The sequence below is a fragment of the Macrobrachium rosenbergii genome, chromosome 14 (genome assembly GCF_040412425.1).
Source record: "Macrobrachium rosenbergii isolate ZJJX-2024 chromosome 14, ASM4041242v1, whole genome shotgun sequence".
NCBI lineage: Eukaryota > Metazoa > Arthropoda > Malacostraca > Decapoda > Palaemonidae > Macrobrachium > Macrobrachium rosenbergii.
In genome coordinates this window covers 17,141,079-17,167,802 of record NC_089754.1, presented here as the reverse complement: position 1 = coordinate 17,167,802, position 26,724 = coordinate 17,141,079, and the positions used below count along the sequence as shown (strand labels likewise).

The 26,724-nt window shown below is 37.2% G+C and overlaps 1 protein-coding gene across 13 annotated transcripts in view; it reads left to right on the top strand.

Annotated features, from left to right (window-relative positions):
* The window catches only part of LOC136845736 (uncharacterized), a 466,679-nt gene that overhangs the window by 175,391 nt on the left and 264,564 nt on the right, over positions 1 to 26,724 (top strand). For 3 of the 13 annotated variants that reach the window (XM_067115969.1, XM_067115970.1, XM_067115968.1), the window contains exon 1: positions 7,493 to 8,187. The exons of 9 other annotated variants lie outside the window; for them this stretch is intronic. In XM_067115969.1, coding sequence (XP_066972070.1) covers positions 8,155 to 8,187 — 33 coding nt within the window. In that variant the 5' untranslated portion in view covers positions 7,493 to 8,154. Of the gene's footprint in view, positions 1 to 7,488; positions 8,188 to 26,724 lie in introns of those variants that run through there. One more of the 13 variants, XM_067115966.1, reaches the window with a different exon arrangement.

Sequence of the window (26,724 nt, the reverse complement as noted above, 5' to 3'; positions counted from 1 at the left end):
GTTTTGTATTTTTATCCTTTTATTAAATTCCGTGTAAACAGTTAGAACAATTCACATTTTTCATGTTATGTCCTTTTTGCCATGGATTCCAATTAGAACATTTTTGTTCTAGTTGTGCGACGGTTTTTGTTCTTTGTGGAGTGTTCTAGTGTAAGTTTCTAAACATATTAAGAGAGAGAGAGAGAGAGGGGCCGGGGAGCCGTTCCGATAACGAAACAAATTCCAGTTCCAAATAACGGGAACTATCTTTGGCAGGTTATTAAAGCACCATGTTAATATGGTGACATCAAAGACACGAATATCCGTAATATCTGTAACGTGTGCATGAGAGGGAGAAGGGGTGAGAGAAATTGTCAACGGGACTCTTTTCATAAAAGTTACCAACGGGGCAAAATAGCCGTGTTTTTCCAAAACCATGACATCATTGATGAGCGCCATTTGCCCTTTCGTAATAACTGCTAGGTCTCTCTCTCTCTCTCTCTCTCTCTCTCTCTCTCTCTCTCTCTCTCTCTCTCTCTCTCTCTCTCTCTCTGTACTCACATATTACTTATATATATATATATATATATATATATATATATATATATATATATATATATATATATATATATATATATATATATATATATATATATATATATATATATATATATATATATATATATATATATATATATATATATTATATATATATATATATATATATATATATATATATATATATATATATATATACATATATACACATATACATACATACATATATATATATATATATATATATATATGTGTGTGTGTGTGTATGTGTGTGTGTGTGTATTAAGCCCAATTCGATAATTGGCAGGAAGTGGTTCAAAGAAAGTACTAGGAAAACAGTTACTGCCGGATTCATAATTTGGTCAACTGCTGAATTATGGGTGAACCTCTGTGCACAAAACTTCCAACAATAGCAATTTGACACCATATACCGATATCAAAGGCTCAACAAGAGTACGTTGAACCCGCTTACACGCAGTGCTGCATTCATCTCTTGTACTGTTATATTCTCCTGCATATCAAGGCCCTTCTTTTCCAGTGCTTATTTCACCCATCTATCCAGCACTTTTGTAGGCCATCTTGTCTCCCTCCCACCTACCACCTACCTTAACAGTCTGTTCACCAGCCTATTGTCATTCATTCTTTCCATATGGCTGAGCTATCTTGAAACTCACATTTTTACCCTTCCTGCTCTTCTTACGCCACATATTCTTTGCAAACAATACAGTCAATTGTATTCAGCATACTCACTTTATTTCTATGAAGGAGAGCTTTCCTGCTCTGTCATCTGACCATCATCTGTAACAATTACTTCCAGATACTTCAAGAAGTTCAAGCGAAGATGCAGTACGTTACTACCTTAATACAATTCTTGCATTTTGATCATTTTTTTACGTTTTTATGTAATTATTAATAAGTTAATTTATTTTTTTTTAATAAGTGACCTCCTCTTTCTATATTTCCCATAAATATCCGTTACTTCTTTGTAATATATACCATATTCTTTGGAAGCTTGAATTTAATGTCAGTGGCCCCAGTGGGCTTGTTCCTTATGAATAGGGTTCATCTTCTGAATAATAATAATAATAATGATAATAAGCCCTACAAAACATCCATAATAACATTCCAAGCCCCATTTTCCTGGTTTCTTTTAGTTTCATAACAGTATCACTGTTCACATTCACTTTTACGTTTAATTTTAGCCTGTCTTCTTGCGAACACTTTCAAGGTCATTCACTAGTTTCTGCAGTTTCTTTTTACTAACCTCAGTTAGTTGTCTGTCGTTTGTAAAAATCATCAGTTCACCACCCCATGATAAATTACTTTATGTGGAACTGCTTTAAATGTTCTCTCATGTACTGACAGGTAATTTTAGGATGAATATATTTTAAAGCTTTCTCACTCTTGAGCTGTAGATTTTTCAACAAAAATTAGTTCCTTGAATTATTATTGATCAATAACTTTGTTTAACTTATTATGTGTAATTCATAATTCAATAAACTGTTTGCTTTTTATAATGATGCTTAAGTGGTCCATAACTGTAATTTTGATTGTAGCTGCTTTCACTGATTATAGCTAAAATACTGGTAGTCTAGTTTTCATCTTCATCTAGTTTTGATAGCTTCTGTAATTTTTATTTGAAGATGTAACTTACTGTGTTGCCTTCACTACGTTTTATTCTTTTTTGTTATATATTCAATCTTCTTTTTCCCGCTACTTCATTTGTAGCCGTGCTTTTTTTTTGGTGATTATGAATATGATTGTTAGACAATTTTATTATTTCTTTTTAGTGACTTGAGAACTATGGTACCCACGAAAATCAATTTTTTAGAGATATACTGCATCCAGGTCTTGCTACGACAATTGGGTAAAAAAAAAGTATATCTTAGTTGAACCAGACCACTGAGATGATTGACAGCTCTCCTAGGGCTGGCCCGAAGGATTAGATTTATTTTACGTGGCTAAGAACCAACTGGTTTCCTAGCAACGGGACCTACAGCTTATTGTAGAATCCGAACCACGTAATGACGAGAAATGAATTTCTATCACCGGAAATAAATTCCTCTAATTCTTCATTGGCCGGTCGGAGAGTCGTCGAACGCTGGGCCAACAGCGTGCTAGCCGAGAGCTCTACCCACCCCGCCAATGAAGAACTTAGGACAATTGGGTAATCAGGTAGCAACATGCTATGACTGCAGAACAAGCCTTTTTATTGACGGAGTTTTGATGTGGAACCTACAACCTCGATGATCTGAAATTAGCCCAGCTTGGTCATAAGGATACCGTCACTGAATGAACACGTCAGAATCTGCACGTTGTAGGTTTATCATGCTAACTTAGAGCTGGTATACCCAAGCAATTTCAGATTGATGAGGAACATTGCCACCGCCAAACGTTTGCAGGCACAATCTGTTGGATTTGTACCCCTCTGTCACTGCATCGTGATTTATTCACTGCTGTACCTGCGTGATAGTTTGAAAACCTCATTTTTACGACTGTAAATGCAGCCAAAGCAGAAATCTCAGCTCGTTTTCCCTTTCCGTTCTTGAGGAAAAATTGAAGATTAGCTGTGTGGGCCCGTAGAAAATTTTACTAAATAACGATATCTAAGCGTATATTTGATTTTATTTTTCACTATGGTAAGTGGTTAATTGTTTAACATTGGAAATATGTAATTTCATGAACTACGTCAAACGTTTGTTCATTGGTAACCCGCGTGATAGATATTTTGAAGGAACCTTGCACTCAACATGATCTTTGGTGAAATTTATATTGTCAAGGTTTAACAGTCATCTTTGTGGAGAAATCTCATAAATTTCTCTCTCTCTCTCTCTACGTCAAACTTTAGTTAATGCGGTGGATGCTGTGTATGATGAAGGTAGGATTTCAAAGATATTAGTACATTGAAATAACATATTAACATTTTAGTGTACTGAATAATAAATTCTTATTTGCAATAATCAAACCCTCCATTAAGCAATCATGGTGAACCTCAAATGGAAACTAAACTGCTTACTTTTGATTTATTCGCATAGAATAATGACGTAACAAATTTCAGAATATTTGGAAAGATGTAGGATAATATGAAAAATGTTTCACAAACTATGCATAAAATATTGATCACGTATTACAGCTCACAATTGATCGTGATCACGAATGCTCCAGGATATCGAGACAATAGGTTGACATTCTCTCTCTCTCTCTCTCTCTCTCTCTCTCTCTCTCTCTCTCTCTCTCTCTCTCTCTCTCTCTCTGTATACTGAAATGGTTTAGACCTACATCACCCCTTATTTCGTAGTAGCATGGATAAGGCCCTGTAGGTTGAGTTAGGGAAGAGTAGAAGTTCTTCATTGGAGGGGTGGATAGAGCTCTCGGCTAGCACGCTGTTGGCCCAGCGTTCGACTCTCCGACTGTCCAGTGAAGAATTAGAGGAATTTATTTCTGGTGATAGAAATTCATTGCTCGTCATAATGTGGTTCGGATTCCACAATAAGCTGTAGGTCCCGTTGCTAGGTAACCAGTTGGTTCTTAGTCCCGTAAAATAAATCTAATCCATCGGGCCAGCCCTAGGAGAGCTGTTAAACAGCTCAGTGGTCTGGTTAAACTAAGATATACTTAACTTTTAATTTAGGGATGAGTAGGTGAGCATTTATCCTTGTAATTACCTTTGCCTATTTTTTACCTGTTTACCTTATCATTTCTTTTCTTACTGTAGTTTGCACTTACATGATCTTGGATGAGATGTGACATGGGCAAGGCTTGACAATTTATGGAAAAATGTAACTTTTTGAGAGGTATCAGTCTGTACATCAGACTAGTTTTCTCAGTAATTTCGAGTTTCAGCGGTTTGATTTCAGTTATATTACCACTTTTAGATCTTACATAACTGATTTATATAATGGTTCAGGTGTGACAGTTTGTGGTGGGTGGAGGGACTAATCCTAAATTTGTACTGCAAGAAGTCTGATTTTCGAAACAGCTCGTGTACCGTATGAAGTGATTTTAATGGTATTTTGCACATAACATGATCCTAATATGCTTTTGATGGTTTTAAGATAGTCTAGGTTTGAAAGTTATTTTTGCCTAAAGTCTCACATTTATGCAACAGAAAATTAAATTTTGAATTTTTTTCTGTAGAAACATTTATCAATAACGATCAATAATACTTTCCTTAAAGCTTCAACTTGTTATGTTCTTACGTGAGTGTTAAGCAGCTTTAACTTTGATTAACTGGGCTTTTAGGTTACAACAACCCCAATTTTCTTCCCGATTGTTTCTGAGAATCTTGAAGCAAATTGGCAAAGATCAAAGAAGGTTATGAAGTGTACTCTATCGAGGATTTGTAAGAACTCATATCTAGACAGTCAGTCACAGGCCGAAACAATCGCTGCCACCAGACATGATTAAAAGTCGATCTTGCAAGTCTCCATCTCTTTCGTCTGTATTATTGTTTGTTTGAAAATAATCGTGGCCGACTACCACTTACAGGTAGCAAGTGGTAATTACCAGTGCTTTGCCCGTGCATGGGGTTATGCGGAGTGCCTCAAGAGCTGTTTAGCAGAATTTGACTGAACGTGGTCATTAGGTGACCTCGAGACAAGTGTTGGGAGAAATCGGCTCAGGCTGGACAATTCATTGTCATGGAAACCGTATCGACTCCAAGCCGATTTCTCTCAAAAGTCGATCGTCTTAACGAATTTCATCACATTGTGTTCTCCCGTTCTTAGTTCAAGACTGTGAAAACGCGCAAATATAAGGAGCAATTTTCGGCTGTTTAAGTATTTCATATCGATGCTTGAGAGGTCTTGGCGGAGGTACGATCTCCACTGAATGCTTACTACTCAGTCAGTAAACAGTAAAGCAGTCAGGTTACTCAGTAAATTGAGTAAACTGATTGCTCAGAATCTGAAACCTAGGTCAGAGACTGCACAGGTTGTATTGCGGTAATTCATCCAGTTGTCTGTGTGAATGGTCTTATAAGAAGATTGTATATGGAACTCAAGCTAGTCGTGCCCGGTCCTCCATGTATATAACTGCCGACCATAACATAATTTTTCATCTAATGCCAGACCTCTTTCATACGGGACACTTGATCCAAACGTTCCTCCTTGTCTAAACCTACAGTTTTTCCCCTGTCAGTTTCCCTGGCATCTTACTTTCCTGTCAGTTTCCCTATCATCTTACTTTCCTGTCAGGGAAACTATCATCTTACTTTCTCAATCAAAATCCTGCTTTCATTGGTGTACTAAGCAATGTTATGGCCTTATAATTTTTAATGACTCCTCTAAAACCGCGTATCTGTTCGTTCCCTCATCCAGACCTAACCTCGCAAACCCTGGTCAGCCACTCACCTCCAACGGACCGCAGCCTCTCTCTCGCAGTCCCATCAGTTCCTGGTGTCTTTCCAGTCCTCAACCGCTTAATGCTCTCCATACGCCCTCAGCAGGCGCTTCCACAAGCATTTGCAAGGTCACACTGGCCCTTTCCACTATTGCGTCATTTAGCTCTGCCTTTCTTCTCTCTAGCAAACTCAACAAGTCTTCAAAATAATAATTCCACTGACCCTGGACAGCGTTCACTCCAGACATTATATATCTGTTTGTATCTTTTATTTTGGGATTCAGTTGTTCGTTATCCTGTGTCTACATTTATTTGCTTGTGTAACAGATACTAACTCTCTTTAAAGTTCCTTCTTCACTTTCTCCTTAAAAATATATATATATATATATATATATATATATATATATATATATATATATATATATATATATATAATTATATATATATATATATATATATATTATGTATATATATTATATATATTATGTATGTATGTATGCAGATTATGTATGTATGTATGTATGTATGTATGTATGTATGTATGTATTGAAAATCACAAATATATTTCACGAGCAAACCAAAAGGAAATAAAACCCAAGGAATCAGAAATGAATTCTTGTTGACGTTGCTGGAAGATCATGTTTCGACATTGTTATTGCCTAGTTTAGTCTGTCGCAAAAATACAAGTCCGCAGAAAATGTTGTCCTGTGTAAACACGAGAAATAAGCCGATTTAAAAACATGCAGTTGTTCGCGCTTGCAAGATTTTTTTTTTTTTTAGTCCACCCTTATGAAATGTTCATTGGCCCTACAACCCTAATTACGTCTCGACGGGATTAGTAGGCGCTATTTTCCAGAGCTTAGGTTTTCCGTATGTCACTATTGTTGTTTTGGTACGAAAAGTTGTAGTTGTTCCTGTGCGAGGTTTTGGAAAGGACAGTTTTTCCGTGCGTCTGATAACGATCACTTGCTTGGAGTACGATTTAGATGAAATATACCCAGTGATCCCGAGAGATAACAACTTGAAAATATTTTGAAGAGAACTCGAGATTATATTGGTGTTATTTAACCGTACTAATGAAAATACAAATTCTGTCATACAGTATATGCTTTTCTTTTAACAAATAGTGAAAATACAGAGTACGTACGTACATGCTGTTTCTCTATTTCAGGCTCATAATACGAATTGTGGCAGTGACGGAAACTAATTTACGATTTGTAAAGAAGCGTAGGATGAAGCATTTCACAAACGTAGAATTTTGTTCTAGTTCCCCATTGGTTGGATATATCTCAAGAAAAACTTAAACATTACAGGAAGGGCGTTCATTATCTCGACTCGCTCAAATTATTTTGTGAGAACAGTGAGGACTTGGTAGTTTTCAACATCATCCTGACAACAGCTGTTGTTGTACGGAAGTGTCAATGAATTCAGTATATTTGAAGTGCCCTTGAATGTTATCTTCGCAGAGGTAGAACTCAATATTGACAAATTATGCACAATGTAATTCGCTCGTATAACGGTTCTAGCTCACGAGAATGTCTTATGATGCTAAACGTCGTAAACTTCGTACGTCTGGTGTTTAGGTAGCGGGGCACCATCTTTCTAGCCACCAATCAGAAGTTAGTTTACATGGACTGAGCTTACAAGTGAAGTCCGTGGCCTTCTCTTTCCCTTGTGTCAGTGAATGTTTTGTGTCTGAAATTCTTTCAGCGCTACAGTCTTCGTGATACCATGATAGTCTTAAGGCACAGTTTGGTGATGCTCCCATCTCCCATTATCTCGGAGTAAGAACTTGTCTAACGGAAACAGGATTGTCTTTCGACGGTGCTCCTGAACATGTGGACTAGGTTGTTGTTGTTGTTCATGTGGTCTATTGCATTGTGCAACGAACGTAGGAAAGTTCAAGGATAATAATTTCCTCGCTCAGGGGCACAGCTCACTCCCGAGTAAATTTGCAATTTCAAGAAAAGGTCGTCTGTAGTGCGAAAAAGAAACGCGATTCAGCCTTCTCAGCGATGGTGATTTCAAGTTTTTCGCCGTAGGCATGAATTCTAAAGTTGTTTGTTTAAGCGAGTCGACGCTCCTGAAGTAGTAAAAATATTAGTACTCTTTGAAACTGCTTGTGTCTACCGTTTGAATTTTACGGTGCTGTTGGCTCTCCTATAAATACCAAAGCGCAAATGTGTATATTTCATAGCGTTCAACTGCGATATAGGCCTGTGGTTTGTGATTGCAAAATCTTCATTAACAGCCGCTCAGCATCAGGTAGAAGGCTCCATGATTGTCAGTTCCGGCGAGGCTAGTGAACAGGTAGGCTCTTTTTTATTTTTACCCGTTTTACAACTCAATTTTTGTTAAACTATGAGTCATTATTCAGTAGTTATATAATTTTCGGGGTATTTGCGTCCAGTGCAGATCCTCTTCTTTCCGGCATATTTTGCATAATCGATTTAAAGTAGCGGAACCCATCTGCCACACTTAGGTGCCACTCGCCATGTGGTAACCATGTACCCAGTATTATAAAGCTTATTCCGTGACATATACCATAAGTGTCATGGGCTTCCATAGTCAAGGGTTCGAAGTTACATTGCTTGAGGCACATTCAGTAACAGTTTACTCAATAAATATATTTTTAGCAGTACACATATATATATATATATATATATATATATATATATATATATATATATATATATATATATATTTCATTCCTCTTTTACTTTTACGTACGGGCATTACTGAAGCTTGCTATACAAACTCATGACCTCCCAATGGTTTCATGTGTATATATCCATCCCCAGCTTGATTTATATTATAAATTCGTTAAATATTTCCTTAGGTAGCCAACATCGAGACAAAAGAAGTAGCTGTGACTTGAACCACCCTTTTTTCGTAGGCGTAACTGCCCTTTTAAATGCAGTTATGAATTTTCGGCATTCCGAAGTCTACCGTTGTATATTTCCTCCAAGTACTGGATTTCCGAAAGATGGCTTTAGTTTTCTCTGCAGATTGGGCAAAAGTTTGTATCTACATTTAGGCAGTTTGCTTCTCAGCTTACTGTACTTAACGTTGAATTCGGTATTTCTGTAACCACGGATACTATTTTGTTTCCACTGTACTTAACGTTAAATTCGGTATTTCTGTAACCATGGATACTATTTTGTTTCCACTAGATTCGCTGTTGATTTGTGTTTCCAAAGTTACCTGCCGTTCTGTTTCCATATCCTAGGCAAGTTAAAGGATTGCGCAGAGTATTTTGGAGTTTTTTTTTTTTCTCAGTTTAGGCTACATTTCTGTTACTATACCGTACGGCTCAATTCCATATCCACTACACAGGCTGTGATTATAATATCCTCAGACTCAGCTAGCTGATAGTCAAGTACAGTGTTTTCTCCTAGGTTACGCACGATGGAACGGCCGCCAAGGTTGGGCTCATGTTTTTGCTGCGTATAGTAGTGTTTTAGCACAGTCGCTGGAAAAATATTTTATCGAATGTTAAGAGAGTAAACACATGTTTTATGTAAGCATTGGGGATTTGATAAAATTGCCTATTCACGCGTGGGTTGCTGAAGTAATAGCAAATTAGTTTTATTGGGTTATGCTTTTGCCCCGTGATTCTTGAAGGAAACGACAAGGTGAGGAAACCTGCCCCTTTTGATTTGTATTCCTTTCTTCATGTTTTCCCATCGTTCCTTTTGTTACCATATCCCTAATTTATTCAGAATCTTGTTCCTCTCCTGCGGTTAAGATTTAATCAGCCAGTTGTTGGCTGAAACACCAAATTATTATTGTCTATGCTATTTTACCTGGTAATAACATGGTTATTTTGAAGTCAGCAGTGGGCGAGAGATTATATATATATATATATATATATATATATATATATATATATATATATATATATATATATATATAATATATAATATAGTATATATACATATAATATATAATATTATACAGTATATATATTATACAGTATATATATATATATATATATATATATATATATATATATATATATATATATATATTACAACATTTCCTCATTAGTGCTAGGATCCTGCTAACTTTTAATCAGCAAGAACAGAGAAGACGCCGAATATATTTATGGGTAATGGCGGGGCAAGAGGGCCGCGTTCTGTGGAAACCTATTGCGCATCTATTGACCTAGCCCTCGGCTTATTTGAGTAGGTCGCAATCTTGATAGAAAATGACAGCTATTAACCTTATCCCTAATTAACTGTCTAGAATTGCTCCCAAATGCGATTTTAATAGTATAGGTTTCAGGCCTATGTATATGTATATAATTATATGTATATATATGTATACAGCTATATATATATATATGTATATGTATATATATATACATATATGCAATTAAAATTTTGCAATAAACTTTGAAAACTGGGTGGAGGAAATAAAAAAACACCTTTGTTCAGGTCTTGATAGAGAGGTAGACTGTGCTGTGATGTTAACTTACCTTCATGTGCCACGTGTAGTTAAACTCATTAAGATTAAGAAGAGCGTAAAAACCGTTGTGTACCTGAGGTCAGCCTGTGGGTAGGAAGAGCATATTTTTAGAAAGTAAAACCCAACCCGACAGTCGGCGCGATTACCTTCACAAGCACGAAAAATAGTGGAGACTGAGAGGTGACTTATTGGCAAACATGTGAGTCGGTTACCTGGTAACTGTCATGGCTCACTTAGTTATTGCTAGGTTTGGTCTTGTAGAACTTTCCAGATGTTAAAATGGTACTGATGTTACTGGGGAAAATAGAATATGCCATTGTAAGGACAAAGTAACTTCAATGTATAGAGATTGACAGTCAGTATTGAAGCATGGGTAGAATGATACCTAATTATTGATTACTCCGAAATCGGTAATATTGAGGGTCATTAAGGTTCTGCATCATAAAGACGTTTAAAAGCATTAATTATTCATGTTACTGAATAGCTTCAAGTAGGCATGGTCGTAGTTAAACTGAGCACGCCACATGACTGGTAGGTAAGTTTATACGAAATGTGTATACTTTTTATTTTTAAACAGAGTTCAGGTATTTCAGAGCTGCATCGCAGACGTTCTGACCTGAACTTTGGAAACCGAATTGGCTTATGAATCTATTATTAGGCCGTATATACAGCGAAAGAAAATAAGGAGAAACCTGACTTTAGGACTCTTGAATTTTATTCACAATGCATCGACAAGAATAGAAGACGAAGATTTTGGCAGTATCCCAAAAGTTTGTCAGTTGCTTTGTCATTGTATTGATACTGGACAAATCCTTGTCGGCGCTTGGTCTTTCATTATTATAGTGTCAGTCATATCTCAGTGGAAAGTACATTAGATTTTTGTAATATACATTGGTTATGATTCAGGTTTTTTTTATCGAAATTGCTTTCATAAAACTGTATCTGAGGTTTAGTAGGTTTAGAATAGCGGTGTGTGTGAGATTTCATTCAGGAATAATGCTGACGAAGGATTTCTCTCTCTCTCTCGCTCTCTCTCTCTCTCTCTCTCTCTCTCTCTCTCTCTCTCTCTCTCTCTCTCTCTCTCTCTCTCTCTCTCCGTCCTCAAGACAGGACCCGATTTAGCGCCTAGACTGAATAATTTCAGGCATTGTACTTTAAGGTTCTGTCCGTGGCACCAATACCATTACATGCTTCTACATATGCAGCTGGGCTAGAGTTGCATTGCCATTGCATATCAAGGATATGATAAATACGGACTGGACTTTGCTTACAAGCATTGATTTGTAATCTGAGTGCGTGGGGTACTAATTCATTAGTCTGTGGTTAACACTGTTGTCAAAATCAAGTGTCCCATTGGTTGCAGGTATACTTTGAATTAAGTGTTGCAAGTGTGACTAATTGGCGTTAGTAAATTGACCAGGTGTTTTTGGAGACTCTCTCTCTCTCTCTCTCTCTCTCTCTCTCTCTCTCTCTCTCTCTCTCTCTCTCTCTCTCTCAAGATAATAGCATTCAAGAGCAACTAAACCCCTTTCCACTAGCATATATTTATATTATTGTTTATGTGTTTATATATATATATATATATATATATATATATATATATTATACAAGATGTCACCTTACCTTCCTGTCTCACTGTTATTATTGTTATCATTATTATCATCTGACAACTGGTAGCTTCCTTGTTATCCTAGTGGAATACTAAATGTCATGGTCGTACTGGAGTAGAACGTATTCATGAGTATTTAGAGGAACAGTTGAAGGATGAGATGACGAAAACTTTAATCAGGTTTGCAATACTGTGGCAAGCATGTTTCACGTGCAAGTCAGCGGGGTCATTATTATGTTAAATATTCTTCGAGATACTTCATCGCTGCTAGCGCTCTTGGTGCCTGTGGACATGGTCACACAAAGGCTGTAATGGAGACTACGGGGAACAATCACGTTTTAGGATAAGGGTAAGATAAAATCATTTACTTGTGTGTAAATTTTTTGGTATATTATTAAAAATACATTCAAGTTCTACGAGTACTATTGGTCTGAGTTTCATTTCCCTTAGTTCTCGTAAAACTTAGGGATTTTAGGTGTGTTGTTAACAATATACTGTTCCAAGATTTAGCCCCACACATGAGAAAAGGGTCTTATTCTCAAGGCTGTAACAGTTGAGAAACGTGTGCCGGATTAGTCAACAGTGCTAGCATTAGAAATTACTGCTATTATTCAGAATTATTTGTATTATTATGTGGAGTCTTACTGTTGGCTCTTTCTTAGTCCAATTGGATGTCTTTTTTAAAAAAGAATAGCGTAAATAGTGAAGAAGCGAAATATAGTGGAATATTGCAACTTACAGACATGAATATTTGAAATGAAACATTACACAATAAATTAGAATTTCTGGCTGGTAAAGTGTAGTAAGTTGTCTGGTTTTCAGAGGATCTTGATGTAATATCACTATTATCAGCAAGGTTTTGTCGCTGGAACTGATCGTTTAGCATTTCCCGTTGTTTGCCTTTAGTATGTTCCTTAATTTTTAAAAAAGTGGTCTAGAAACGGCAACTTAAGAGATCAGCAATGAAGCATGATAAATGGATAACGAAAGCAATGTTAGACTAAAGAAAATGGCTAACGGTTCAGCAGGAGGGTAGTATGAAGTTTAAGGAATTAGAACTACGCGTAGGTTTCCTTTGAAGCTGCCGTTCTTGAACTCATAAATGGATTAGGGTCAAAATTTAATAGGATATCGTTATCATGTCACAGAATCTTCTGTCTCCCATCTATCTCATAGATTCTCTTTCAGATGCCTTAGTTTTAGTTATGTAATCTGCCTCCGTGGTGTTTGTGTCTGTTTTGCCCTTTCCCTCCCCCTGGAACATCTGCGTATATTTGTTTTTCCTGAGCCGTCGTACATTGTGTTACCCGCTAGCAGCTGTGAGATACCCATATTTAACTCTGGTAGAAAAGAAGTGACTGGGCGTCATGTGCCTGGGCAGATCGCGCTTGCAAGGTCGTCATATTAAGAAATGTTGTAGAAATAAGATATGTTTATGCTTAGCTCCCCCATGCTCCGTAGGGGGTATTGCTATCAGTGCACCTCACATGGTACACTGTAAGCATTACTTAAGGTCTGTGCAGAGTCCTTTCGGCCCCTGGCCGCAACCTCTTTCATTCCTTTTACTGTGCCTCCGTTCACATTTTCTCTCTTGCATCTGACTTTCCAGCCCCTCTGACAGATGCATCATGGCGCAACTACAAGATTTTCCTCCTGTTAAACCTTTCAAACCACCTTACTGTCAATTTCCCTTTCGGCGTCGAATGACCTCATAGGTCCCAGCGCTTGGTCTTTGGCCTAAATTCTATCTTCTATTGTATGGCTTAGCCCATCGACAGGCTACGAGTCATAGAAACTGTCAAATATTACCGTAGATGTTACCACTCGCATATGATGTTTATGCAGGCATATTCCCGGTCTCGTTGCGAAGCCTGAAAGGCAAGAACATTCTGTAGCGGCAGTTCCTTCTGTCACGTGCCTCGCCTTATTTTCATTGAGGCATTGGCCTCGTAATCAGGCGTACTGTGCGTGGTTGAAACGATTAAGTACAGCATCCCTCAGCGACATGTTTGCCTATGCGTTGTTTTACTCCATTTTGAAAAGCCTGGTTTTCTAGTTAGAAAATTCCAAAGGTATGATTTCTTCTGTATTTTGCGATCCATTTGATATTGAATTTCAGGAACGAAACAGACATACGTAGGATCGCGTGATTGTTTGGGTGATGTTTTGTTTCACACCCGTGACTTGTATCATTAACCAAAAGGTGAATGAAAATCTAAACTACTTTTGTGAAGCCGACTTCCGAATCCTCTAAACCTTTTATTGAACTCCAATGATTGGCCAAAGTCTCCTAAGCCGAGAGGATTTAATATTTATTGGTGATATAGCAAAAGAAATGTTGAAACAGAAATTTACGAGTTTTGCCTCAGTTATTTTTACGTTATCTTGTGTAGGCTACAATAAAAGGGATTTAGCTCAACCTTTGTACTTTAATCGACTTTTTAGGGAGAGAGTGGAGCCTCGGCTAATAGGCCTAATATAACTATTTAATTCATTTTTGCTTGTTCATGTTGGTAGCATTTAGTCATTTATCCTTCATGAAATACAGTTCTTAAACTGTTATTAAGCTCTGAATATTAAAGTCATATGACGACCTTATCTTGTGAGAGGCAAAAAACATCGGCAAATGTCCCTTCCAGTGTGAAAATGGATTATCCCATTGGTGCCCCCTTTTAGGCTTTGTGTTTTGCAATTATCTGAACACGTCATTGAAAGCCTTGCGGTCATCTCTTAATTGCATTTGAGTTCCGCCATGGTCAGAATTGAGCAGTACTCATGCTTAATCTGCAGAGAATTTTTTTGAATTTTGTTGCTATTTTGTACAGTGTGTAAGACAAAACAATAATATTTTGGGCCGTAAGTGCAAATGACGATGATAGGTATGAAATTATGTAGTTGAGGGTAACATGTTATATTACATAATTCATGCTTAAGCCTTCCTTTTTAATTATTCTTATTATTCAGAATATGAAACCTGTTCGTATGGAACAAGCCCACTGGGGCCATTGACTTGAAATTCAAACTTCCAAAGAATAAAGTTTTTATTTGAAAAAAGTAACAGAAGGTAGTAAGGACAGTGAAAAAAGAGGCCTGTTGTTAAAAAAGAAAAAATAAATTAGTGAATTAATAAATAAATAGAAATGTGAACTGCAAAATACAAGGAGATTTGCTTTAGGGTAGTAATGCGTTGCTGCTTCGCTTGAACCTGAGAGGTTCCATTTGCACATCATCTGGGAGGCTGCTCCACAGTCCAATGTTGTGAGGAATTAATGACCTCGGGAACTGAAAAGTTTGACAGCAAGGCATACAGGCTATGCTGTTTATTTTTGCTGCTGTTCAGCAAATCTGGTTGCTCTCTGCAGCAAAAGAGGATCCGAGATCAATTGCGAATGTTTGAGAGATCTCCGTTAAAATACAGCTTACGACAAACTGACAAACAAGAGACCATCCGTCGAAGGTCCAAGTCATCACTCTGTCTAAAAGCTATAAATTGCAAAGCATTCCTCAAGTTTTTCGGTCAAGTTTTGGCTGCAGAGAATGGAATGGGGAGGCCATATTGGTTAACGGCAGTAACTGGTTGTTCCAACAGGCATAGGCTAATGTCCGTGAAATGCTGACTTCTCTTGGAAAATGTTTTAAGCGTTCAATCGACTGTTGGAAGCAGTGCACTACGGCTGTCAACATAGCCCAAACAAGTTTTTGTTAGGTCTTCAAAGACGATGGATCCAGGTTTTGACGGAGGCCCATTTTTTTTTTTTTTTTGTCAAGTTTCTCTCCATATGAAATAGTGAGGCGACATCTTGTAACTTCTTACTAAATTGTTTTTGTTCAGAATTTATGTTCAGTTAATGGAGGCATAGCTTCTCAGCGTCGTTGGACAAGTTGAGTGATCAAGTTAATTTTCAGAGATATTGCGAATGACTGTAAATTTTCTCAGCTCCAAAACATAGTGTAGATGAAAGATATTGATGAACTCTAACGTATAAATGTGGCAGTTATAACGGGGCTAAAGATTATAATAAAAAAGAATATAGCAGTTGTGATGTTACCCACTTGGTACGTAATAATTGGATACGATATCTTTAATGACGCTGAGAGGGATGTTCACAGCGTAGGCGTTACGATATGTTGGAGTTCTTGTCAGGTCTTTGGTTTTTACAGCGTCAGAGATTATAATGAGCTGTGAATTTGTTGCCATTTTCTTATATTTCGTCATCTGATGGGTTCCCGTGATTGTTTTTCAAGTAAGTTGTGTAGCTTGTAGAAATACGAACTGGTGTGCATGCAATAATTGTATGACCTAAAGGATTAAGCACACACTTAGCCAAGTGCAGATTAACTGGGGTGGTCGAGGATTTACCGTGCTCAATAACAGGGGATGTAATATTAACAGAAGACTTATTAGCAAAAAGATTTCTACGTAGTTCCCTGACTGCCGTTACAGTTTTTGTAATTGGTGATTGTGTAATTTTTTCTCTTTTAAATTTTCTTTTAAGAGACAGATACTTAACTGATTCGTATTTTAATAGGTCCTTAATGAATTATTACGGCATTGACACCATTTATAATTCGTGTTTCATCACAGCATACCCTCATCATTCACGTGAGATTGGTGTACAATTGGTCGAGTAAATAATTATGAATTGTGACATTTTAATTGGAGTGATCGTTGGGAATGCCCAATTAATTGATCAGTGTGTCTCAGATATTTAAGAGTTCTTGATATTTTTTGTTGGAAATGAAGTTCCACACATTCTTCTGTTTTTCCACGTTGCAAGTACAGTTCAAGTTTTCTGTAAGAACAAATAACATGTACGTCATTTTGCGACACTGCTTAAACAGTGACGTTTGAATTGCGTAAGCTGATCTAAACCCAAACAAATTTGAACCATGGCCTGACAACATCCTCTCAAGTTACCAGGTAGACGAGATGCCTATATTGTATGATAATGAAATTCAGCTTCCTTTTTAGGTAAAGCGGATTCGCTTTACTTCCAGCGAGGTATTTATCAGATCCTATCTCGTTTCCTCGTTTGCTTTTAGTTTTTTGCTCGGTGTTCATGGTCACCAAGAGAACTCGGTTTGAAGATTGTTATATATATATATATATATATATATATATGTGTGTGTATGTGTGTGTGTGTGTGTGTGTGTGTATTTATTTATTTATTTATATATAGGCTATGTATATGTATATAATTTATATATAGGCCTATATATTTTATATGTAATGTATGTATGTGTAGTTAGATATTTGTATGTGTCTGTATATGTTTATTTATGAGCAACGAACTCAGAGGAAGCTTCCGTGTTAGGAGTAAATTGGAAAGGTGGCTAAATCTTTGATGTACAGCGCACCGGATACGATAGGCCCGTGTAATACTGGACCGTTGCGAAGCGGCCTAAAGGAAATCCTATCACATGGATTGTGGTCATTGAAAATACAAGAGAGGTTTACTGGGGTTGCAGATAACGAAGCCTATTGAGTTTCCGATTATTTTTGTCCCTTCAGTCTCAGGAATTCCAGTTGATTACTTTTAAAGCGATTGAGTAAGGTTTATTTAAGTCTTGCACAACTTGATTTACTTCACCCAAAGGCTTTCGGCATTTTTTGCTATTTAGGAAACACAGAAAGGCAGAAATTTTTTAAAACTCCAGATTTTAGCACCCTAATTTTGTTAGTGTGCTTCTGGTAACTCGTTGTAGATGAGAAATACATCTACAGGATTGTTTCGTACAGTATGCAGGAAAACTCGTGCAACTTTTTTATTTTTGTACTGAACACGCTTTGTTCTCAAGTTTCCACTTAGTATATTAAATCTTAAGTTTTACTTTGTAAACATGTGTATGTATGAGGAAAAGTTGGTCACTTATGTAGAATCTTATCTTATCTTATTAAAATATTGTGGATCGTGAAAAACAAAAATATTTCATACTACAATAATATTTCAGAACGAAAACTAAATACGTTACTGTAGCGTGAATCCCTCGGTTCACCGTGATTCCTGTGAGTCGTGGAACCGTCAGTCTGGATACAGTGAAACTGCGAAAGAGGACGTTGCGATGGAGTAAAAAAGAAAAGTTAAGCAGAGCATAGTCTAATGATAAAAATTTATGCATTTGGGATATGAATTCAAAGTTATTACTTCTTTTCGCTTTTTTAGTTTTGTGTATAAAGCAAATGTTAGTCAGGGTCATGATTTCGATACTTGCAGTAAATTATTACAAGTCATAGCTTAGGCTATAGCCAAGGCCACACAGGTCTAGTATCCCGAGGGTTTCTTCAGTTTGAAGAAAAACAAATAATAAATAAATAAGTGAGGTGGAGAGTAATCTTCGCCATAGAAATACAATTAATTCTACATTTTTTTTTTTTTACTTTTACTTTAGGAATGGAAGACTATAATGAGGTCGGACATTATCAGCCACACCTATTGTAGTGCAGCAGATAATTGCATATTTCATAAGAATCGTTCAGATAGTGAAACAAGCATGAAATTTTGCACAAGTGCTCTTTAAAGTTCCTCTATCAGAAAAGGGCGCTGGCCACAAAAATTTAATATGGCGGCCAAATTCCAAGATGGCAGCCAGTATCGACAGATTTTGGCTAATTTTTCACTAGAATGGCATGTATTTGCTTCTAGCAATATGGTAAAGCTCTTCCATACTATTTCTTGTGAATATTATGTTTCTGTAGCTTCCCAGTACAGTTTACCTTTAAATATGGGGCTATATGGCTGCCAAGAAAAGGTAGAAACAATAATTATAATGAGAAATAATGCCCGTTCAACAATTATCGTTTTAAGCATGGATCTTGGTTTCTGTGGTTTTAGATCCTAATGAGGCCATCTCTCTTTCGAATAACTCATCAATTTTGAAGGAAAATTAATAAATGTAAAAGAGTGTATGTCTGCACACAACCAGGGCACACTGGTGACATCACTGCTGTGTAACTCAGCATGGGGTTCAGTGCCAGCTAATCCAGCTTTACTAATCCTGTAGTCTTAGACTAGTAGTTGTAGTATAGTTTAGTTTAGTGTCCCAAATGCTTTCTAACAGCCCCAGACCAGCTATAGTTAGATAGCCGCACCTGAATAGACAGGATGTGCCAGCGGGAGAGCCGAGCCAAGGGTATGGGGCTGTACATGATGGTTCATGTACTTACCCGGATGGTGTACAGATCACGGGACTTAAATGGCACTGGATGAATGATCGGGCTAGGTGTAGGGGAGACCGAACCTAGTTGAATCCCATACAGGAATGTGTGCTTTGTTTAAGGTGGTAAAGGATAACCCCTCGGCCTTAATCAAAAGTGAAATCATGGCAGAATGTGATGCCAATCCAATATTGAGCAGTAGAAAAACAAACTGGAGTTTGTGTTGTCTTTGTCAGAAGGACAAAAGAGGTGAGCACTTGACATCACCTCCAAGTCATCATGTCTAGACCATGATGGGTACACAATGCTGGCAAGGAACATTCCCATGTTCAGTGAAATTAATGAAATGCCACTGATAATGGATCCAGCAAGGCTGGATGAAGGTGATGGCATAGAGGTCACTCTCAGGAAAAAATGCAGCAAAATACCATGTGAACTGTCGCTTGTTGTTTAACAACACTAAACTGGACCGTGCAAGAAAGCGACAATCCAATGACCAGACCAGCAACACTGAGACTAGTCGTGCAAAACTGCGCCGAACCAGTCATGACAATGAAGTTTGCATTTTCTGTGAGAAAGTGGCACCTGCATCTGATCTCAGACAGGCTAGTACTAAGGGCCTTGACTTGAAATTGCGTGAATGTGCAGAGATACTTAGTGATGGCAAGCTCCTTGCTAAGTTGACTGGTGGGGATGTCATTGCACAGGAGTTTAAGTATCACCATGCCTGTCTTTGTGCCCTCTACAACAGAAAAGGTCCTACCTGAGGAGCCTTGAGAAAGACCAAGGTAGCACTGAGTCAGAATCAGATGTGTATCCACTAGTTCTGTCAGAACTGATGACATACATTGTTGAAAACAACCTTTGTTCAGATGATCCAGTCACATTTCGGCTGGCAGATATTTGCCACCTCTACCAACAACGTCTGGAACAATTAGGTGTAGAGTCACCAAGTGTAAATTCCACGAGACTCAAAGACAAACTTCTGGCAGAAATTCCAGAACTTGAGGCTCATAAATCTGGCAGAGATGTATTACTTGCATTTCAAAAGGATGTGGGAAAAGCACTTGCTCAATCATCTGATCTTTCAGAGGCAGTTATCATTGCTAAAGCAGCAAATATTCTCAGAAAGTCTATACTTGATCATCAGTCACGGTTTGATGGCACATTTTCTGAGGCTTGTGTACGAAATTCTGTGCCTCCTCTCCTGCTCCAGTTTGTAGGGATGGTTGAGCATGGGGCTGACATCAAGTCACAGTTACGATTTGGAGCATCAAAGTCAGACCAGGCCATTGCACAGCTCATGCAGTTCAACTGCTACTCCCGATACAAAGAGGAGCAACAACTCATAGACACTCCAAAGACAGAGAAACACCATTCCCAGTCTACATGGGACTCTCAGTCTATGCCAAAACCAGGAAGAGAAACCTGGTTGAAATGCTACATCAGTATGGCCTCAGTATCTCTTATGACAGAGTACTGGAGGTCTCTGCACAGTTAGGAGATGCCACAGTTAGCAAATATGTGGAGGAGGGTGTGGTCTGTCCCCAGTACTGCGAAAAGGGTTGTTCACCACTGCAGTGATGGACAACATCGACCACAACCCATCTGCAACTACTGCCACTACCTCCTTCCATGGAACTAGCATCTCCATATTTCAGCACCCCACCAAGGAGAACACTGGAGAGGAAAGACAGCAACTAAAGTTTGCACCTGAGAAAGTGAGGTCGGTGCCTGAATTGCCGGACACATTCACAAACATCTCACCAGCTTCCTTTCAAACAAAGAACCCTGTGCCACCAAACACTGCAATACCAAAGCCACCCACAGATATCTTGGGGCCACAGCTTGCACTGGAGTATCAGTGGCTAGACAAGGTCATAGTCACCCAGGAAATTGATGATGCAGTGAATCTGGCGTGGTCAGCTCATCACGCTTCAATGAAGAGAAGCCCAGAATTTGAGTAACCATAACTTCATTGCTTCCTCTCCTGCGTGATCAGGCTCATTCTGTTGCTACGATCAAACACGTGATGCAGAAAGTGCAGGATGTCACTGATTTTCTGAACCCTGGCCAGATACCCATAATCACAGCTGATCAGCCAATCTATGCCGTAGCAAAGCAGGTGCAGTGGCAGTGGCCTGATCAGTATGGCGAAGACAAGTATCTGGTAATGTTTGGTGGTCTGCACATTGAGATGGCAGCAATGACATCTCTTGGTACTCTTCTTCATGGCAGTGGTTGGACAGGAGCTCTGGTGGAGGCAGGAGTTGCTTCATCTGGAACTGCAGAATCCTTCCTGTCAGCTGCAAGTGTAACCAGGACACGGCAGATGCACCAGGTTACAGCCTCTAGTTTGTACAAACTCCTGAGGACAGCATACACTGACTTCTGTGCTGAGAAAGCAAACAACAATGAGCAGGCATTAGAAAACAAAGGGCATATGAGGCCATTCCACCAACCAGGAGCTCTCCTCCAACACACCAAGCGTGCTGCGTACCAGGCTGGTTGTGTGTGGGGCAGGCCACCCAGTGTCAGCCACAGCCAGAGAACCCTGCTGAGTGGGGATGGCAAAGTCTGGTGAAGCATGGCAAGTCCTCTGGACAACCAACTCGCCCTTAGCCAGAGTTGCCAACAGCTTACCAAATGTGGATGCAAAGCAGGCTGTCGGGAAAGGTGCAAGTGCTACAAGCTGGGTCTTCCCTGCACAGCTCTGTGCACTTGCAAATGTGTGAAGTCTAGATAAATATTGCCCTCTCTTCAGTAGATAATCTAGCTTGAGCATCCAACGTGTCATGCTATGCCTACCTTCTTATCCTCGAATTTTTTTCAAAGGTGTAGGTTGAGAGACCTATACATAGATTGGTTTGCGTTTAGTCCGTATTTCTCTTCTTTTCTTTTTATGGTTACAGTCTTAGACACAATGTTGTATGTGACCATACCATTACTATTTCAGTTGAAAATAGCATATTAGTTAAACTGTCTGATCACATGAATATACCATTAAATAAAAACAGTTGGTCTCTATGTCTGCTAGCGCTGTGGATAGAAAAAAAAACTTTTATGGCAACCATTTTGTATGCCATCTTGGTTTTAATTCATTTAGTGAGGTTTTCAATAAAATGTGTGGTATGGAACATTTTTATAACCTAAAAGTCGAGGTTTAAAAAAAAAAAACTGGCATATTCCATCCAATAGATGCTCCCAAACCAGTGAATCTCAACATAGATGGCGGCCATTTTGAAAAATAGCCGCCATCTTGGATTTTCAGGTGGCCAGCGCCCTTTTCTAAGAGAGCGTAGTCTTAGGAATGTTTGTGCCAAATTTCATGCTTGTTTCACTATCTGAACGATTTTTACAGCAATCTGCTGCACTATTGTGAGCAGATTCTGGAAAATTACTACAACAACGTATTATATATATATAATAATAATAATAATAATAAATAAGGCCTGTGCTGTTGGCTTTATAACATACTAGACTATATTTCAGATAGCAACAATATATAGTTGCGGCAAATCTTTGTAACTTATGAAGGGTGTCTGTAAGACCATAAAGCAAGATTTGTGAATTTCCTCCACAGTCTTGGTATGGTATACTTCCGTTAAGTATTCTCTTGTTAGGCCTATAGGCTTCATAAGAATGATATAATGTAGAAGAGCAAAGTGCACTTCGCTTACGGGCAAGGCGAGGGGAGGCAAACTGAGCCATTTAAACAGTTGACGTCTGGTGAGACCACGCCCACAGCTACACCTCCGATACGTTCATTACGTTAAACACAATACTATGGTGGCTAAAAAGTCAAATTCATTAAGTATTTACGTCTTTTCATATTTACCATAATTAAAAATTAGTTACTGTTTTTATAAAGATCTAGCTGATATTTTGCAAAAAAAAAAAATATAGCATTGAGACTTTAAAACCATGCTTAGTGAACTGTATCTGCTTTTTTTGAGCGAAGTTGCAAAATGTTTCGTCGGTGCAACTTAGCGTCATTAGAAATGTGAAGAAGGTAAGAGTTACCAATTAGTGATTTTCGAACGAAAATCACTGAAATAGGGTCACACGAATTTTGCTGCATGCTGTACACTATAAATAATAATGAATAACTGAAGGAAGTTTCTTGTTATATATATATATATATATATATATATATATATATATATATATATATATATATATATATAGTTAATTCTATTACATTTATAAAGGTAGCAGTCAGGTCTCTGTAGGCTAAGTACATAAGCATGAGTGACCATACACATATACATACATATATATATATATATATATATATATATATATATATATATATATATATATATATATATATATATATATATATATATATATATATATATATATATATATATATATATATATCAGCATGAAACCTTTTTTTTATGATGTCTACACAGAAAAAGTGATCATACATTTATACGATAACAGCTGAATCATGGAAAGAGAAAGAGGAAAGATATTTTAAAATTTACTCCTGATTAAAGATCAAGAATCCTGCTCTTTGTGACGATTAGTAAAGCAAGCACATTTCATTGTTAACTTATTTGTCTTGTCATCATTGACATTGTAAAAGTATGCAAGTCATAATGTTTTCATTCCCGATTAGTTATTTGCTGTAGTTTATGATCTTGCTTTGTTGATTTTTAGCGATGTTTTTCCCAGTTGCGCTAACATAGCGTGTGGAGGGATGGTCGAGGCAAGGTGATATTTTTCAGAAACGGGTAATATTTTAATTACCAAATATAGGTTAAAGGTCACTCGTGTGTGAACAGATTTGTAGTTCATGAACATTATCGTGTTTAATTGTTCTGCAGAGTAAGTTATATTGCTTGGTAACAAATTATACACTTAAAGAACCCGATATTGATATTGAATTTAGCTTATGGTAAACTGGTATTATCGTACCTTTTAGATTCGGTACAGAATGAGTAAACTGTTTGTTTACTTTTCTTTTTACTCGGAAAATTTCCCCCTGTTCATCTCAGAACATGCATTATGCATATAGTTTCACTCCTGCATACATTAGCATTATATGGTTATATGGCTTGTACCTCATGTTAATGAACTTTCTCGCAGGCTGCCTTATTTATGTTAATCTTGACAAGGAAAGTACATCCAAATTAGTATGTGTATATGTGTAATATATATATATATTTATATATACATATATATTATATATATACATATATATATATATATATGTATGTATATGTATGTGTATATATATATATATATGTATGTATGTATGTATATATGTATGTATATATATATATATATATATATATATATATATATATATATATATATATATAAATATATATATTTTATATAAAGACAGTAGTGGTGCATTGGGATATTCATTAATTACAGGGTGGAGAATTTCATGATTTTATATTTTATTGACTGTTAATCTTCGTATATATAAATCATATACTGGGAGAGTGATACATTGCTTTTTGATATAGCCTAGTTACCAGAGTCTTCAGAGTGATAAATTGCATGACATTCATGTGAAGTATTATACGTTGCAAGATGTATTCCTTTAAAAAGTTAAATATTTTATAACATTCAGAATGTGATAAATTGGAGGATGAAAAAACTTTTTTTACAGGAGAAGTAAGTTATACTATTTATTAAGTTTGTCATTTATACCAAAAGAAAATGGTAAATTGTAAATTCATTTCTTTTGTCTTTTATGAAGAAGAGGTGGTGAAAAGGAAGAAGTTTCACCTTGTAAAAGGACCGAAGGTTAACTGGACCAGAAGCCGCTTGTTTTGAATTTTCATCTTTTGTGGGACTTTTGAGTTTTAATCAAGCCGTTGATCCTCTTTGATGCCTTTTGTAAGGTTGACATCCGCAGAGTCGATTAATCATCAGTTGGGGGTTGAATATCCGTTTATTGAATATATATATATATATATATATATATATATATATATATATATATATATATATATATATATATGTATGTATGTATATATATGTATATATATATAATTATATATGCCTACATATAGATTAATACTAATACATATATAGATTTATATTTAGTAGGTTACAGAGAGTAGTGTGGACTTTTAAACCTGTAGTAAAAGTTTCCGTAGGGTGACTGAAAAAATGGGCTTTGGGGTTGCCAGAGCTTTGATGATTAAATTTTGGTGGTAATTTAAGAAGGATCTCCTTTGAAGGAGTTCGATAACAGAGAGCTCTGCCTAGACATTATTATTTGGTTATTATTTGGTTAGATATTCTGTATGGAGTTAAAATGGTTGCTCTTCTACGACGAAGATCAGCTGAATATGAATATGAATGATAGTGTGGCAGTGCGCCTTTTACGATACGAAATCTTTCGTTAAGTCTACATGGATTAGTTTATTGATTTATCAGGTCTTTAAAAAAGTTATTATTAGTATATAAGGTTATCTAGGGAAGTGTCACTAAGGTTTGTTAAGAGCGCAAGCTCCGTAAGGTAGGCTGAATATTCTTAGGTAAGTTAGTTAATGAATCATAACGCAAACGATTAATCTTTATTTAGGCTCTGTTTGGCTTTCTTGTTATGGGAAATTATTCCTCCAGTCTGTAAGGATTAGTATTGCTTGAGTGATGCAAACTGGTACACACACACACACGTCAGATATATACTAGCCTAATATAGGTTTTCCAAATTTTTAGGGTTTTTTTCTTCTCTCCACGTTTCTGCCGCAATGCCAGGCTTTCTTTTAATAAGTAGCATTTTATCATGTATGTCATGAGCTGTGGAATTTTCTTATGTTCTTGACTCACATAATGACTGTTGAAGAAAGTCGTAACCCAAAGCAAACCTTGTGTAATGTTAAAGAGAACAAGTAACTGGGCAGCGTAGCAAAGTAACAGTATGGAAATAAAAGAGGTGGGCCGGCACCTGAGGGAATCGTTAAAGTTGGGTATTATAAAATGCGCAAAGGGGATTTTGAATATAGTGAAGCCGAGGCATTTTTGAAAGTTACATGTCGAGAGGTATTACCTTTAGAATTTTATCATCTGAATGTGTGTGAATATGTGTGTGTTGATTCTTCTGCTCTCTCTCTCTCTCTCTCTCTCTCTCTCTCTCTCTCTCTCTCTCTCTCTCTCTCTCTCTCTCTCAGGCTAAGAGATTTGAAAATGAAGACGTTCAAGAACAACTAAGCCCGCGCCTATTTTCAGCCATTTGAGGCTTTCTATGAAGAGCCGTTTTAAGAATGTTGTAAGAGATAAAAGGCTCTTCCCCTTGATTTACCTGAAGATCACTTTTTAGGAAACGGCTAAAGAAGCTGAATTTTATGAAGGTTATCCTCACATTAGGTCAAATTGTGTCACCCGACCAAAGGAAGGGGCATTTTGTATTTCGAAAACAACTGTACCTTTAGCTGTGGATTATTAACTTTGGCAGAGGATAACGCGCTCATTTCTGGCAGTATATTGAAATTAATTAAATCTAGCCATCTTGTTGGTATGTTGTCCACCAGCATATTACCTCCGTAATGGAGTTCTTCATTGGAGGGGTGGGTAGAGCTGTCGGTTAGCACGCTGTTGGCCCAGCGTTCGACTCTCCGACCGGCCAGTGAAGAATTAG